Source organism: Chlamydotis macqueenii, chromosome 3, assembly GCF_036417535.1.
Source record: "Chlamydotis macqueenii isolate bChlMac1 chromosome 3, bChlMac1.mat, whole genome shotgun sequence".
Lineage (NCBI taxonomy): Eukaryota > Metazoa > Chordata > Aves > Otidiformes > Otididae > Chlamydotis > Chlamydotis macqueenii.
Window position 1 is genome coordinate 26,790,871 of NC_141558.1, and position 18,786 is coordinate 26,809,656.

At 36.6% G+C, this 18,786-nt stretch overlaps 1 protein-coding gene across 5 annotated transcripts in view; it reads right to left on the bottom strand.

The window, feature by feature from the left end:
• BMP5 (bone morphogenetic protein 5) overlaps positions 1-18,470 on the bottom strand; it is a 57,950-nt gene extending 39,480 nt beyond the window's left edge. For 2 of the 5 annotated variants that reach the window (XM_086743783.1, XM_010128142.2), the window contains exon 1: positions 17,327-18,470. In XM_086743783.1, the coding sequence (XP_086599909.1) occupies positions 17,327-17,810 (484 nt within the window). In that variant the 5' untranslated portion in view covers positions 17,811-18,470. The remainder of the gene's footprint in view (positions 1-17,326) is intronic. The other 3 variants (XM_086743785.1, XM_086743784.1, XM_086743782.1) reach the window with 3 other exon arrangements.
• Between the last annotated feature and the right edge of the window lie 316 nt (positions 18,471-18,786).

Consider the following 18,786-nt stretch of genomic DNA (forward strand, 5'->3'; position numbering starts at 1 on the left):
GGTTTTAAATCAACTGGATTTTTAAAGTCCAAGTGTGATGAAAAATACTTTCCCAAAGTAATTATTAAAAAAAAACAAACAACAACAGACAATGTAAATACTTGTCTAAGCACTACTGCTTTAATAGATTTAATCTGTTTTATAGAATGGTGAGAATCTTGATCTGGACTTAGGAAATCTATTTTGACTTAGAGATTGAAATTGATAAAAATAGTCACCTGTCCATAAAGGATTGGTTCAGACACCAGAGATGGCTTCCTGATACAGTCGGTGGGGAGACACTTCTGTTTGTTAAGATTCAACTGCCTTGCACCAGTCAGTAAGAAGAACAGAGGAGTTTATCTACATTTCACATTTAGTCATCTGCTGCTCCAGAGAACAGGACTAAGAGATAGCCCTTGCTCAGTCAAAGGACATTTCAATCCCTATCATCTTCATTTTGATGACCATATCCTATATGCCAGGACACTTGGCCACTGCACAGAAGAATTGAAGGCACTGAGGGTAAAAATGAGAATGAAATAATTTTTTTGTTCCCACATCTATTTTTTTTTATTCATTTGATATTGGGTTTTTACTAGATAATCATTCAGCTGAGTGTTTTACCTACAAAGCTTCAGAGTCATACACCCACATGCTTGTTCTTTTAGTACCAAGTTTTCTGCATTTCTTTTTACCCATTTTCATCAGTAGAGCAAGGAAGGACTGGTGCACCCATGCACATTCTGTAGCAAGTAGTTGAGGAAAGTGGGTGATTTAGGCTTAGTAACCTTTAATTTCCCTCCTCATCTCCCTCCCTATGATGAGGTGGGAAAATACATTGCACAGGCTTCAGTCATGTCTGTCCTTGTGTCCTGGGGACGTTCAGCATTTACCTTCTAAACTGAGATCTTTTGGGAACTCATCTCCGATCAAAACGGATCAGCTCCTACTCAAAGCCCAAGAGCAGGCATATAAGGATCCTTTAAGTCAAAAAGATAGGCAGGGGTTGAAAATAGGTGTCCCCAAAATTACATTCCACATGTGTCCTAGCTTAAACATGAAACTCATTGTCAGAATTTTAACCTAAATTCTAATCTCCTTCCAACTGAGGCAAAACTATTTCCAAGATCAGTGAGAATTTTGCTTAATTAGGGAGAGCAAGTCTCCAGAAACTCTACTTTTTTTTTCATTGCAACAGTTCTGTTTTTTAAGAACTGCTTTATTGCAGTACAGTATATTTGAGTTTCTCTGTATTTATTATTATTAGCCTGGTTGCATTTAAAGTAATTATAGATTTACAGATGTGGTTTTGAAAGAATGATGTAAATTGCTTTTACATAAAATATACTTTCTTATTAAAACACAAAGCAGAAAGCCTGTTAGGTCATATTCTGAAGCAAGTTACACTGCTGTAAATTTAGAGTTATTTCACTAAATTATTTCTTTTCAGTCAGTTACTGACATCAACGAGCAAAATTTGGCTATTTTGCTTAACTAAATTAGGGACACTTTGAAATTGTTTGATGAAATACTGTGCAGTTAATGGCAGTTTCAATAAATGAAAAATTATCTATTGTTTATTGAATCCAGACTTTTAATGGTAGAATATCCCCTCTATAATTGCACAGAATTACTGAACTGTATGAATTGCAAAGTAATTTAAGTCAAGATAAAATAAATGAAAAAACCTTCAGTGACTGTAACAAAATCTGGAGCAAGAATGTAAAAGAAAGCCATAATTAAAAAAAAAAAAAAAGAATAATACATTGCTTGTACTTTTTTTCAAACACATATTGGTTTTCTTTCTTCATCCCTCACAGAAGAAATGTATTACAACATCTTATGTTTTATAACAAAATAAATTAGAATATTCATGTATCTTACTCAAGTATCTAGCATTACATTTTTTGAGAATGATCAGGAAAGCACTGTTCTATTCTTAAAATTATAAGTTCTTTATTTTGTTTTTGTAGTCAATAAGATCTGACAGATTCTTACCAATTAATAAAATACACATTTGAAAAAGTCAAAATAGTTTGAAACACTAAATCATGATTAAGGTGGACTTTGAAATTACATGATTTCTACTTTCTAATCCCCTCAAAACGTAGATGCCATGTATTCAACTTTAGTAAGTGGTAGGCAGTCACTAGGCAAATAATGAAAGTTATGAAAACATGGTAGAATATAAGTTAATATGTACAATGATAAATTTCTTTTTTTTTTTTTTTGGCATGAATTATTTTACGAATTGGAGCTCAGTTAATAATTAAAAGCTTTCAGCATTCACCCTGAGCAGGAAAGAGTTTCCAGGAACTGTTTAACAGTGCCTGCCAGCAACTTTTATAAGCACAGACATAAAGAAATGCCTCAACTGAAGAGGCATAACTACACTTGGCTTTCTCACGTGTAATCTCCCAGATGTTCTGTTCACCACAAGGTTACTTACCATGCCTTTTTACTTCACACTAAAAGATGGGATAAATAAGGTGTTTTAATGAAATTGCTGGTCTTCATTCAATAGTCAATATTTTGTTGAAAATTTCATTGGTATATGTGTTACTCATTTAACTTACTCTTCTTCCAAGTTAAATGTACTTCTCAACAAGTCAAAACAAGTGCTACGCTGCAGCTGCTCCAATAATAATTAAATGCTGGAAGGCTTTCAGTCGTTCATACAAAATAAGTGGAAAAGCAACACCCTGCTTTCCTTATGCTGGTTTGATCCTGGACAGTGCAAGAGTAGGAGTAAGCAACCAGAATAAAGAGATTGAGTTTTGGAAGTGAATAGAATTATGAGAGTCTAAGCCTGGATATTATCATGATCATAATATAAAAAATAGTTGACATAGTGATGCCTCAAAATCTAATTTTTCTTCTGGTTTTGACAGTGTAATGCACTGTATCCCTCAGTGCAAAACTTTCACTCCAGTTATTCAGCTTTAGCACAAAGCACAACAGAAGATACACTGCATATATGTGCTTTTAAATTCTAGAATGAATCTCAGCTGAATCTTCTTCCACAAATTTTGAAGGTGAAAGTCCAGCTGGTCACAGCTTCTAGGATTAACAGTAACAGGTCATATTTGGACCTATTTTGTGCTGTTAGTAGTAATGTGTGCCAAAAGATCGAAGCATTACAAGCAAAGGCCTGGGAGAAGGCAATGAACAAATGATCACGTGCAGTTTGCTTTTTTTGAATGTAAAAAGTAAGGACCCTGTGATTTCTTCATTGTTTTAAGTCACACTGTATTACAAGGGCACTCCAATAAAAAAATGTCTATGTTGAAAATACATATCTACCAGATTTTTGGGTTTGTTCATTTTCATCAGTGATAAATAAATCTTTACTTGAAAAAGAGTAAAGATCAGAGAAAAGATCACTGTACTATGTAGGTCTGAGCTAATGCGTAGACAAATTATCTAATCCTTACACCACTGTGCCCAAGGTTGTTAATCTTGTCTGCATTTTCAACAATGTCTGTTTTGCTTGGGCTATCAAGCATTTTGATAGCATCTGTCAATAGACTTCCATTTTTTCTTATATTTAATTTTGTTTTTCTCTAATCACAGTTCATCACAAAGAAAACTAACAATTATTCCCAGGTTTCTGACTGTATGTGGAAGTCAGGATGTCAGATCAACACAACCTCAAGGTTAACAAATGACAGAAAAAAAGGTCCCTCTTGGGATCAGCTGCAACTGCGTAGGAACAAAAGCTATACCTCTGGGATCCGATGGTTGGAAAATAGGTGTAAATTATAACTGTTTTGACACTGTAGAAGTATACAGATGGAACATAACTTCTGAGGAGGGTGAAAGGGCATATATCATCATAGGGAAACTGGCAGGGGAGTAAAAGCTAAACATTAAAGTCCATTCTATCTTCCCACATCTCCTTAGTTCCTGCTCATGTTAACCCTCCGCTTACTTCCTCCCAGAGATGGCAAGTCTCTCTGCCACTTACCGTTCACACATGTCGTCTAATAAACTCCATCCAATTCCTGCTGTGGAATTTGTTGGAGAAGCTTCCATGGAACTTGTGTCTGCATCCCAAACTAGATACAACTAGATAGGCACTATTTTCTTACCCTGTGCTCACGTTTGAGTATTTTAATATTATCCATACCCATTAACACTGATCAACCATTCCAAAAAAACCAGTACATCTGCAGGAGTGATGAGGAAGGGAACCCCCAAGAATATCCCATTTAGAGAGCAGAAGAATGCGTTATTACATATAATAATTTAAAAATATTTTGATATGCCTTATTATAGATAGGATATTAAATACATTTGCAAAAAATAGCTGATCACTGGCCATGTGCTTAGCTAACATGTCAGCATGGCTCAAACAAACTCAGAGTTCCTCAGATTTATATTTTGTGTGCACAACTATTTTCTGGGCTAATCACTACACTAACTGAGTAATCACCTTAAAAATTAAAAACATAAAGAGACTGGAATTTCATCCCACATAAATTTTTGGTCCTAATTTTGAAGGTTTGCCCTCTGCATGCTGCTAATGGCCAACACCAAGGAGCAACACCAAGGACCCACCTAGGAGAGCCAGTAGTGCAGAGAAACAGAATTATGGGGACAGAAGCACAACAGGGACAGGCCCTCCTGGACATTACAGCTGGGGGCAAAGAGGAGGAAGATGAGGAGGAAGAGCAGCCAGGAGACTGGGCAGCAGTGATGACGAGTGGCACTTTCAGACAGCAGGTTTTAACAGCCAGTTTAGGAGCTGGCTGTGATTTTAACAGCTTATTATACTGATTCAAACCGCATTCTCTCCTCTGCAGCTCTGCTAGTCTAGTCTGATCGTTATTTATTCTCACAAAAATATATTATTTCACCCACATTATTACCCCTCAAATGGATTAAGTCCCCTCAGCAAGAAGGAAAAAAACACCTGGACTTTTTTTTTCCTAAAGAAGCTTAAATCTTACCAAAGTTAATGAACACGTCAACTCTCTTTAGGGCAGAAACTCACTGAGTGTTAGTGAGTTAAAAGATCTCTGGGTTGGCCATCCAGCATTACACCTGCACTGCCAGAGGAAAGGAAAAGCAGTCTTCATAAAAAATATTTCTGCCATGGAAGAGCTCATATTAGCTCCAGGTGGTGAGCTCATAGGTGGTGGTCCCTCACAGTAGATTAGTTTGGACAGACTTGAAGAGAAAGACACAAGAGTTTCAAAAGGACATAAAAAGCAAGAAAATAATTTCCAAAGTAGAAAGAAAAAACACAGCACTGAGCACACAGAGCTGTTAATCCAACAATTGCCTGAGCAAGATCATTACTCCACTCCCAAAATTTGGGTGTCTTTCTGAGAAGAGGGTAAGAATGAGCAGGGAGTGGGAACTCGGCCAACAACATAGTGCTTGTATTTCAAATGCAATCTTGTTGGTATAACACCATGAAGAATATTTGGCATGCATTTTGCAGCATCTGATCAGCCTTTGCCTTTGCAGCTGTTTGTGCTAAACCTTTGTTTCTACTAGAGCTAGAAGTGACTACTGCCCTAGTCATTGTTGACAGACCTGATTTTATTTTTCAAGTAGTTTAGAACCATCTGTTGCCCATCTCCAAAACTGGAAGCATCACAATCCCTTCTTTTGGGGGTTTACTTTAATTCCCATTTTGATAAGAGCACACTCCCTGACTAAGGACAAGCTGAAGCAGCATGGTTTAATGGAGTCCACAGTAAATTTCATTGACCCAAGGTGATATAATGTTAATAAGAGAAGTTTCATTCCTGTACAGCAGCAGATGGCAGAATGAACAGGTCATTACTTATTCGGGAGCTGTGCCCATAGAGCCAAATTTTCAGTTCATGCATGTACCTGTCTCATTGATTTGAGTCCTGTGACAAACTCCTTTTACATTAGATCTCTCCTGTACACACACCCATGCTGGTAAGCACATCCTATATATTTTTGCATTTCTAAGGAATACATATAAATATGGATAAAATAAAACACAACTGCTAGGAAAACAAAATGGGGGTAATATATATTTAATCTTAATGATTACTCCTTCCACTCTGACCTAATGAATTGCAACATGAACTCCATCTACTTGGTATTCACTCTATAGCATAACCCATGTTGGGATTTTACATTACTATATATATATTAAAAAGGTATATATATACACAATTTATAAAATACTATTATTTTAAACATATTTACTTAAATTAAAAATTTTATATACATATAAAAATTAATCTCCTTGTAAATGTGATCTTATTATGATATACAGCCTTAATAAACATGATTATTAATTCAATAGTTTAAAAAGTGACAAAAAAATTACTTTTTGAAGAATCATGTTGTTAAAATAGATACTAATTTTGATAGCTATAGGATGACATTAATAAAGGAGCACACCAAGGAATCAAAGAAAATAAAGGATTTTATTCTGAAATGATACCTAATTTTAAACCACTTTGATAAACAATAAGATACTGTGTCACATTACATGTACCTCTGAAAATCCTGAAAAATAAACCAGCCCTCCCTGAAAGTTATCATATTTAATTGTATTATTTCAGTTATACCCCTCATTGATTAACAGCGAAGAGGATTTAAACATTATGATCTTTTGAATACCTTACTATGATATTCTGCAAATTCTGTGTTTTATTTTTAATCATATAAACTTGTAACTGAAATCAACGTGTAAAACACATTTAACTATGTGAATGCAATTACGTGTAGCTGAACTGTAGGTTTAATCTTTGATACCTGAAAGACTTAGTACAGATTTTTAGCTTTCACAGTAATACTGTTCACTTCATGGTGACAATCATGGGCAGTACTCTGTCAGCCTACAGTCTCACAGCACAGCACCAAGTGACTTGTCTTTTTTATCTAGAATATTACTCATGCTGGATGATAAACCATTTACAATAATGCCATAATTCTGTGCAGTTTACTACTATGGACAATTAATTCATCATGACACTTCCTTCTCCAACAAGTCTAGTTGTCAGTGTTTTAATAAAATAAAATTTAAGGTGTATTCTTTTGCCTAGTGACCCTTAAAGTCTTGGGACTAGATTTGCACTTGGTGTTAATAATTTTATAGCTCCTATTCCTTTTTGTCTTCATTTATCTTAGGAAATCAAGCCTACTATAATATTATAAATTAAGTTTGCGGAAAGTGAGCTGTGGAACAAAACAGTAGAGGAAGCATATATATATCTCATCTTTAGTGAAAAGGGAAACAATATGGTCAATCCTAAGTGTTTCAAAAGCCATCAGCTATATGAAAAGCATTATAAAATAAGAAGTGTTTGAAGTCGCTTTCTGAGCATTTAGAGCGCCAGTTTTCAAGAACTGTATCTGTTTCTGCATGCTGATTTGTTTCCATTTTTATTTTTCTGCAACTACAGGGGAAAATTGCTGCTCTGTAATGAAATCTTAGATGTGCCCATAAATCATCAACACACAGAAAATCTCATAGAAAATATCATACAACTCTCAAAAAGCTCATGGGAACTGGCAGTTCTAGGGAAGCACAAGGAACTCTGAAGTTTTGGAAAACCACAGAGATAACACTCGTGGCAACAGAGGCTTGTCTCTTTTATATCATCATATGTAAACTTTAGCCCTTGCAGTACTCTTGATAGATCTCACTCATTCCTCGATCTCTTTGGAGAAAGCTCCAAACTGAGAATGAGAGAGAAGCAGCCCTTCTCAGAACAAACAAAATTGTGTGATTTCATCCTCAGAAGTACCGAGGATCCTAAATGGAAAAGGAATGGTTTAAGGATCCAATTTTGCAATCAGCTGGACAAAGCACAGCTCTTCTTGACCTAACTACGAGATTACTCAGCACCTCATACCACTGCATTCTGCTGCCGTTTTAGTCTTCAGCTTTTTGGAGCAGATCCATAAACTCTCCTCCTTATTTCAAAATGTTACAACAGGATGTAATTAAGTACAATTAACAAGGAGGTCAAATGGTCATCTGATAAACACTGGCCCAAACAAGCAGCTTGAAAGGTCAGGGCTGCTAAAGCCACATAGTATTGATGGGAAAGGCTATTATGATTTAAGGGGGAAAAAATCCCAATGACTAAAACTGAAGAGATTAACATGCTTTGTATATTACACACACAAAGCCATGCACATAGGCTGATACGCATGCACACTTGCCTCAGAGAGGCACAAATCTATATTCTGAGAACAAGAGCTAAATTAGCCACACGTCCTCTCTCCCTTGCACCAGATCTCAAATCTCAGTTTTGGTTCTTTAATTCCAGTGTTTCTTTTTCTTTTTCATTATTTTGTAAAACTGTCAGTTTTAAGAACAGTAAAAAGACTTGTTGCCCTTACAGAAGGGCTTTTTTTAGCCCTTTCTGAAGTAATGCTTGAGGTCATCAGGAGGAAATGCAAGGTGTTGTGAGGCTCTTAGGAGGGAGCTGTTTTACAGAGCACACTGCCAGAGTAAAAAGAGGCTTCACAAGAAGAAAGCGCTTCTAGTACTCTGCAAGGTCAAAGAATGAGAGTGCACAGAAGTAAAAATGCGCACAGAAGTATTTGTCCATCCTCAATTTATGTACTGGAAAACAGAGGCACATTGTTTTTGTTCTCTATCTAGGGATCTTCAGGTTTTTCCTATTTCTCTGCTCAGACACTTCTCTCTCCAACTTTCAGGGTTAGGCTAGGCTGTGGCCAGGACAGACTCACTGCAAAACGTTTGCACACATTTCATGTGCAAGGCAACAAGGTAAGTTGGTCAGGAGTAGCAGATTAACCTTCTGGATCGCTAGCATGTTATAACTTGTAGTTATTGACAGATACCCCAGCTGAGGTAACTTTGGGAACAACCTTCCCAAAGCTATGTTCCTGCTGGATCTCAGCCATCATAAATCACCACAAAGACTACAGCTGTCATGCGGTTGAATGCTGGGCTTGCTCTTGCTCCAATGGCTTTATCAACCACACTACGGTTCACCCACGCGTTTGATTTCTCAGCTGATGTTTTTTGCAAACCACACCACTAGAATCTCACGGTTCCTGGCACCAAGTGCCATCAGGTGCCATCTGCTTGCTGCTCCAGAATCAGACTCACAAATCATTCAGTGTCCCTGCTCTTTCCTCTTCCATAGTTTAGGTTTGCCAGGACAGAATTTAACAGCTTTACCTCCAAAATTTATGTTATCCATATCATAAAAGCCTAACATAGTATCTTTTTGAAATTATTTTGCAGTACCTTGTAACTGAATACCCTACCTATATTTCCCCCTCACTTTTAAAAAAAAGGATGTTTTAAATGGATATGCCTAGGCAGATTGTTATTAATTTATAATAATTACTCTGGATTATGTGTACAGCTTTTCCAGATAATATAAATATAGCTTCATTAATTTGACTACAGTCAAATAGATGAGAATTAGAACAACAGTAATTTCATTTCATAGGCACAGTGTACAAAGGGATAGAATCACAGAATCACTGAGGTTGGAAAAGATCCTTAAGTTCTCATGGGGTCTGAATGGGTAATATTGCTTAGTCAGATAAAGCTAAATCTAACAGAAATTTCAGTTATTCGAATTCCTATCTCCTGATTGTCCTCCAAAAAAAGTTAGGTGGAATTTTACTTCTGCAAAGCCACTGTTGTCTCAGTTTGCCCTGAATTACAATGGGGAAAAAAGTAAAGCCCCATTCTGGCAAGGTACCACACATGCCACTGAGTTCTATAATAGCGGTTGATAAAGCAGGTCTTGATCTAATGCACCGGAGCAGCTGCACAGAAAGAGTTGGGTGCTAAACATCTAGATTCGCCTCTTGGAGCATCTCTCAACAATAGTGGGAAGTTTCTGAGTGGTGAGTTGACCTGTAAACCCTCTCCTTTTCTACTTGTTTTACAGTCATTTTTAATATAGAAACAATTTCATAATTCAATACAAAACACAAACCAGCTCCTGCTTGGTGTACCCCACCCACAAACTTAAATAATGTAGTTGTCAGGGTTGACAAGTTCTGCCTGCTGTAGCATTTCTGTGTTTTATAGGAAATTTTAACCAGGGGTGTTATTTTAAGAGATGAGCAAATGGGGAAACCCCATGGCCTAGCCAATAAAATATGAACTTTAGGTGCAATGGAGCACTCATAAATATGACTCAGAACAAGGGGATTCATTGTTTCTCCTGGCCCCTTTTAGCTGCTTCTCTGATCTCAACCTCTCTGTGTGCGTCGTGGCAGCCCTCATCCTTTAACCTGCGGTTTTTAAAAGCTAGCTTCTACGTTATTTATGGCTGCAAATGTTAGTAGCCCGTCTGTGCACTCCCTGCACACACATATTGAAGGGTGGGGGGAGATGCATTTTATTTCACAAACATGAAAAGTTCTGCCCAGGGAACCAAGTGGCTGGTGAGGTTGAGTTAGTTACTCTGCCATGAGGGCCTGAGAAGAAAATAGTTCCCTTCCCCTGCAAGCTTACTAGGAAAAGAAACCCATACTTAGACTCATTTTCTCTTTCATATGCACATGATCTATCTTTATCACGTTCTTTGCTCTTTCTCTGTCTGCATGCACCTTCTTCTCCCTACCACGATGAACTTCCCTCTACTTTTGTAACTTTAATGGCGTGGGAAATGCTTTCAGTGCTACAACATCACACTCCACGTGAGGCACAGAGGAGCAGGACTAACTCTCCCAGTAATCCCAGTTCCTGCAGAGGCTGTTTGTCTGTTGTGAACCTTTCCCATGCCCAGTAGGTCTGTGTCCAGCCCTGCACATTGGCCATTGCCTACTGAGAAGAAGAAGGCTGTAAGGCTTTGCCATTTTTCTCTCATGCCTGCTCTCATTCCTTCCCTATCCATCTCCTGCCCTGTCGCCCAGTCTCACCGCTTCTCGGTCTTTAATCCCTTCTGCAGGCAAATGCCACTGACATAAAATTAAAGTTCAGTGACCCTGCCTAGACGGTGGGGGTTACAGACAAGGGAAAGGACAAGTAGGAGAGGATGGGGAGAGGTGTGGGAAATAATTATAAAGTCTGGTAGCAGCCAGAGCTCTCCTGAAGCCCTGGGGAGCCTTTCTTTAGCTGAGGGCTGCAATTGGCACTTCATAAAATGTTCATTGTCAGCTATGTGGAAACACCAGATGACACCTAGAATGATCAGACTATAATCAATCCATTTTCTGCAAAACTCTATTCGTTTGTAGGCCTGTGAAAGCAAGCTGAAAGGAACCACCATGGCTAAAAAGAGAAGAAAAAGGAATTGCCTGTGTTGTAATTACCTCCATAACTCAGCCAGTAACTAGGCAGGTAGCCATGGCAAAATTCTTTGCATAATTTAACACGCAGAGAAAATAATAACAGGAGCAATAAGTGTAGGAGATCATGTATGTGCCAAAGTTGTCTTGTTACCTAAGCAAACAACCTGGGGTTTAGGAAGAGAACCAAGAGGCTCTCCATCCACTCCATGGCAGGCAGATTCCTCCTCTAATATCCTGTGCACAGAGGCGTCTCCACAAGCCTCCCTCTTTCTCTTTCATGACTAGCCAGAGTCACTCCAAGATTGTGTTTTCCTGGGAAAATACGTACTGTACAATACATACAATCCCCACAACCCCACCCAAAGTCTGTGTTTAGTCTGGAAAGGAGCACTTTCTAAAGAAGAAGCGGAACTGGGTCAGCCGTTCTTCCCAATGGGAAAAATATTATTAATAATAGATACTTATATATAACTATACATATATATAGCTTTTCACCATGCACATCTAACCATCTGCTAAATCAGTTTCTCTTCAGTTATCTGTAATTTCTTTCAAATCTGTCGGCAAGGAAAGTCAGACAGTTTTATACCCCAGTTAATGGAGAGCTTGACATTTTTTTGGCTGGGTAGATACAATAATTTACTTGGATTTAAAGTGTTAACTTTGGCAAAAAAATTAATTGACAGTTATAAAAACACTGTTTTGTTAGATGATATTTATGGATCACACACAAACCTATTTTGAGGTAGAGCTATATAGTTCATAAGGTTCATGTAACATGAGAGATTTCAAAGGAAATATAAAATATTTCAATATAAAACAACAAATGTAGGGTAATTCCAAAAGAATATCGAGAATATTTCTTGCTCAAAATGAAAAACAATCCCTAACAACCTGCTCTGTCATCACACAAAAATTGGTTTAAACTGCTTAACGAATTGTAAGGGTCGGGCAAGGATTTTTAGGGAGTGTCATCCCGTGGATAAAGTCCTTTTTTTTTCTAGAAATAAATAAACCTATTTTACAATAAGCTGTCTTAATATTTAATTTGACCATAGAAAATTATTTCACCATTAGTAGTTATTTCTAATGCTTGATTGTGTACCTAGGTCACAACAATTTAGTTCAGCTCACTGATCAGGTGATAAAAATTTTGTTAAGGGAAAAAACTGTTAGGATTTCAAGATGCCAAGTGAGGTCTACTTTGAGTCAAGACTAAATGAGACTCACTTGATCTAATTTGCTTTAAATTTTATGTAAAAGCATGATAAATGCCATCTTATATACATTTGGTTGCCATTCAAAAATTTTTCAGAAATGTTTTTTTTTCTCAGTATTGATGCAATTCCAGAATTAAAGACATGGGCTTTATTTGTTATTTAGCAAATTTTATCTTTGTATTAGAATCCCTCTGTCTAAGGCAAGATAATGGCACTATTTCTATCACTTCAGTTATGGCTGTGTCAATATTTTTATTAGAAGCATAGGTTTTACAGACTAAAACTGTACCACAGCCAAGGAAATTCACGTAAGGTTAAAATTAAGACAGCAACATCTGAAATCCAGTGGAAAAGAAAGAAAGTGTGCTCATTCCTAAGCTTTGAGGAGAGAAGTTAATTATTCTGAGGCCTTTTTGTGTGTATCCTTCAAACCCAGCTCCCCTTCCACAACTCCTGGCATTTTATAGCTTAGCACTCCATATCCCTCGCTGATGATATGTTAGCTGTGAGAGGAAGGTTGTAGAAACTGAATTAGTTTAATTTAGGAAGCTAGCTACTATATGCGCTCAAGGTCTGATTGTAGCTAGAAATCCTTACTTTTTTTGTGTATAAGGAAAATACAGTTGTGCAGGTATTGGATGTGGATTGATGTACTGCAGGTTTCTCAAAGTATTTGTATAAAGGCTGTTATCTGCCATGTTAGCATTCTCCAATGAATGCAATGGGCTGTAAATTTTGTGAATTTATGTGTTTGCTTCGTGATCCAAGTTTTAAAGAATATAGTCTTCAAGACAGTGTACAAACTTGGGGCAGAAAGAGGCTGGAGAAATAAGAACAGTATTCTGTGCCTCAAACAAGCAAAATTTCCTTTGATTTCAGTGTCTGATTTAAGGACGGATCACAGCATGTGTGGTTTGAAGATTATTGTAATTAAGATTGTGGAATCATATTGTATGTGACAAAGGAGAGGTATATTTCTGGGATGCATCAGTTACTTTAAAAATCTCCATAATATTGTATCCTTCTTTAAATTAGCATGTGTAGGCCAGGGTCAAAATTTTACAGTAATCTTCACATTTGACTTTGTGAAATTAAGAAATAAAAGCATAACAGAAAACTATAAAATTTTTGTATATTTATCCCCTATCATGCATAGAGTTCACATAAATTCATAGGAAAATATAGAGAAAGAAAATAGGGCTGCTTAGCAAATGCAGCAATTTGTTTAGAGAAAAATTTACAGATGTGTTGTAAACAAGTGAAAATACAGACCATTTGAATTGCATGAGAAGGAACACTTAAGTACAGTGGATTTAATGATCACTTTGATGCTAATGGAAAACTCAGTCCTTGAAAGGTTTAAATGTAGTTTATAAAAGTGCTGATGTCTCCAAGCTGCAGTCATGTATACATCTTTTTTTATTCAATCCCCCTTTTTTGGTGAGAGGTGAAGAGTGGGAAACTAACATTTATCTTAACAAAGTCCTTCCGTAACTAAATTTTGAGTGAGCACAAAAGTGAGTAGGACTACACGAGTATTATTTGTCTGCTCTCTAAGGAGCAGGGTATCCTATATATGTCATTTTGGGAGGCTGGCCAAAGGGAAGATGCCAGAACTCTAAACAGTTAGGGCTTTGCAACAGTACAATAAAAGATAACAACAGGATAAAAAAACACCCAGTGAGGAAAACAAAGTCCTGAACTTGTAGGTGATACAAGCAGATCTTTGAAAACCCCAGTGTATTTAGTGGAGGATTTATTCTTTGACTGCTGGACCAACCCCAGTTAACTCTTCTGTTACAATCATCAATATTTATGGAGAGCTGCCAATGCACACAGTCTTACACAAAATGCAGGACAAGGCATAGTCTCTGTCTTGTCGTATCGTTCAAGAAAGAAAGAGATGGAAATTCTGGTATAAATTCCAGTATAAAGAGCAGGTGTTTACAATTTTAACTTCAGGAAAGTAAATGCAGTCTTGTTTTCCTCCCTAGTTCCTTGATAGAATTATAATTGCAGTTTCCTTGATTATTTTTTTTAAATTTGTTTTTGAAAGTGAGGTATTTTCAACTCTGACAGGTTGATTTCTGTCAAACTAGCATATAAGTTTCAATTTGTATTCTTTAATATAAAATTATTTGTCCTCGACTATTATTTTATTTTACTTTTTAAACTAATTCAGCCTTTTCAATCTTATGCTTAATAATTCCTAGTAAACATCTTAGCTAGGTATTTCTTGGTTTAATATATATGTCTTAAATTATTATAACCAGTGAAATCTATGTAGAAAAAGTTTCAATCTAAAATATCATGATGATTAATAAAGCTTTATAATTACACCTTGTGTAATTAATGGTGTGCAAGTATGAACATGGTGAATACTATTTCCAGAGCAGATTAATTTGATGCAACTTGACTGAGACTTCAAATCTAAAACCATGTGAGTTATTACTGTGCTGCATCAGCATTTATTGATTTTAAGGTACAGTGTTAACATTCACTTATCACTGCATATTTTTCCCTGTTGTACATTGAAAGAGCTTGCCCTCATCTGTCACGATCTTATACTGCATAAATCATATAAAATGGTTACCTGTTTCCATGATTTATTTCATTTTTATGTTAATTATACTGAAACACAGGATTGTTTAATAAAAATGTTGAAGCTAATCTGGATTGGTCATCAATATTTCTTACGCACGTTACATGGTGGAATGTGTGATTAACCACAATATCCAATGTGTATGGAAGGGTATTTGAAGTAAATAAGGATTTAGCCTCACTTAGAGCTGAGACACATTTTAATTTTACAGAGATCAAACAAAACCTAGTATTTACATGGTATTTTTTTTAATAAGTTAATGGTGTCTATTAATCATAATCACTAGAAAAATAAAGCATCTCACCCCCAGTTTTCACAGTTTAGAAATGTAAGGCTGAAAGATATGCTTTAACTTATCAAAATTACTTTCTTAAGGAAACACTGGCTTCCTAATAAAATGAGACAAATATTAGAAACTTCCCAGTGAAGGTAAGACACTCAGTGGAAACTTATGTTATTCCAGAGAGGGTTTTTATTTGGGGAAGCGCAGCAGGATCAGGTTGGACATATCTGACACTGAGCCTTCAAAGACTTCTACCCATGCATTGCAAGAAATCCTCTTGAAATCAAAGACATTTTGTGAAATCAAAGGCTACGTCCTGTGTAAATCGTCCTCCAGGCCATTGATGAAATGGTCTGTGACATATTTACTGAGGGTATTTCTCAGGACACATGAGGAAAATTTTTGCAGGATCATGTTGTTGACTAATGCTTAGAAGATCAGACTGCTTCCTATTTTCCTTTTTAACATTGGCATTTTAAATTCATCTCACTCCAGATACTCTGGGTAAACCAAGGCATGCAATGATAACTTAAAAGTAATACACAGATAATACCTGTAATACACAGATAATCCTTTCTTAAGGATGAGGAAGACATTTTTGAAAAATAGAGATTTCATTTTTTCTAGTCTGCTATTTCAGGAGCAAGAGTAACAAGCAAGTATATTTAGAGTTGTGGACATATGTTACTCTTAAGGAAAAAAAAGATCTCAGAATTGAACATCTCCTAATCTGCCAAATAATTAACGAAAAGTAATTTTATTATTATGACAACTAAACTCTAGTGTGTCATTTTTCTAGAAATTTGACTTGTTGAGGATTTTAGTGTTTGGAAACATATTAAATCCTGCAGCAAGAATTGAAGTCCTGGTAGACATAAAAGGTACAGAATATGTGATATTCTAAAGGTATTTCAGAATATGTGCCGTTGTTTAAAAAGTTTCTACAGAAAGTATTATCCTGGAAAGCAAAAGTTCACCAGATTTTGTACCAGTTTATTGAGAAACTTCAAGATTTCAATTAAATCTCTTGCTACTCAGATCAAATGAGAAGGGTTTTTTTTTTTAGCTAGTTTTATGAGTCCTGCAGAATTTAAAACACTTATAAAAATAATAAATACATTTCATGAATTATTTGCAGATTTCTTAATGAGATTTAAGTTGCTTTCTAGTAAATAAATCTGTAACTGCTTCTTCAACCACAGTGTAACTAGTAAGCATGTTTATTATACTCAGAAGCCAATATAGTTTAATCAGTTTTTGTGTCTGAAATGATATAATTTTCAAAAGCATTCTTTGCTTGCATGTTTCTAGTGTTTAATACTCTACTTGTTTTTTAATTTATTTATGACACAGAAAATAAGAACCATTGCAGACTCTGAGCACCATGGCAGTATAATAAAACACAGTCTGTGGTTATTAAATAGAAATCACAAAGAAACAGCAACAGAGTATTTAAAATCCAGCCATCCAGCTGAAAAGATAATAAAACTCTGACTCTTACCAACAGAAAAAAAAACCCTTAACAGTCTAAGAAATCTTTTTTTTTTTAAATACCTTAACTTTTCCCTTTTCATAACATTCTAGGCTTTGAAATATTAACAACTGATATTTGTTCATTTCTGAGCTTTAAGCAAAACAGTGAGGGAAATAACTGAGCAATAGGCATAAGTGTTTGATTTTTTTGAGATTAAAAAAAAAAAGGAGTTAGTTGGCCTAAGGCTAGAATTTTCATTACATCAATGAAAGAAAGAAAACAGAAGCCAGCAGAGGGGAATTATAGAAACTGACTTTATATAAACAGTGAGAAAAATCTTTTTCCATGGCCACCTACAATGTAGCTACTTTACCATCCGTACGATTTTTCCTTTAGCAGTGGCACAGCAGCCCGGGCCCAATCCTGCCATTTTAGAACAGGTTACGGTCCAGCCGAGACGTTTGCCCCTCACAAGATCAGGCTAACAGTTTGTCAAAGAGAGCAGAAACAAAAAAAAAATTTCCACATACCTAAATTGACAAAGCTCATGACCATGTCAGCATCATTCAGAAAGTTGGTGTCGTGCAGGCTGGCTAAGGGAGGATTCTGTGTGGTCAGGGGGGTCATGCGAGATAATTGTATTCTCCGTGAATATCCATTTGGAGAGGCAGGGTATCCTTTCTGCATCCCTCTGCTCTCCCCTGCCATTGATCCCTTCAGTGAATATTCCAGCTCCTCAGTATCCTCTTCATTTGTCATGGCGTTATACAGGTCCAGCATGAAGAGGGGTGCAGAAGAAGCCTGCTTTCCTGGTGAAAATGGTCTGGGTCTGTGAGGTAAACCCAGGATAGAGAGAATCTCTCTCTGAATCTCCCTTCTCTCATGGTTCCGCAGCCTCCTGTAAATAAAACTTGAATGGACATGATTGTCTCCTAAACCTCCCTGTGTGTGACCCACCAGAACCCAGCAATTCCAGAGCAAGCCCACGAAAGCTTTGAATGCAGATAGGTTCATCTTTGAAAAGAAAAAGAACAAGGAAAAAAGGAAAAAAAAAAATCTTTTCTCCTACTTGTTCTGAGTTCCTTCCTATGAGGTCTGCTTTCCCAGTGGCTGAAAAACAAAATTTACCTATTCTTCATGTCAATGTCATCTCTAAACGTAACATCTTTGGTGATTTCTCTCCCCCCACCCTGTTTAAATATTATGGAATGTGTCAGGTTGCAGTTATTTCTAAGAAAGCTGAAATTCAGACTTCCAATTTTCCACTGTTGTTATCGTTTTTTCTGCATTTATGGAGCAGAAGACCAGTATTTTGTCAGCTGACCTAGGCATTCCTATATAAACCTTAGATAACCAGGTCTTTGGTGGGGAGCTGTATTAGCAAGAGCTGTTCTTCTGACACCTTGTAGTTCCCAGAGTTATCTTCCCTTGTTATTCTGAGTTCTTCGTACACCTTGCGCTCTTCCCAAGATAAAATCCTGAGTCACAGATTTGTCTTGATCTGTACCTTGGTGGTGTAACACATATCTGTCCAGCAGCCTGGTGATAACTTTAACATCTTTTGGATCGCTTGAGTGTCAAGTAATTCTAAAGCATGTACTAATCAAATTAATGTGTTGCCATGAATTTACTCGCAAAAAAACCCCTTCTGTAAATCCATTCAACCCTTTTCAGCTTCTGAACTGTTATTTCCAACTCTAGCAGGCACAAATATAACAGCTCTCTTCAAGAGAGATCTAAAGACTAATGTAAGCACAACCCTGCTGGGAAAGAAGAGGCTTCTCATTGTAATTTGAAACGGGTATAGCAAAAAAGTCCTTAACCCTTCTCTTGCCAGACAGAGCTTTAAACCTCTCCACTCCCCTCCCGCAATTTACAGTAATATACCTAATTTTGGCTGTCGGCTGGGTTTTTTTCTAACAGCTTGCCGAACCAATTTTAACTTTCACAATTTTAGGATTCATAGATAGCTAAAGGCATGGCGTAATGT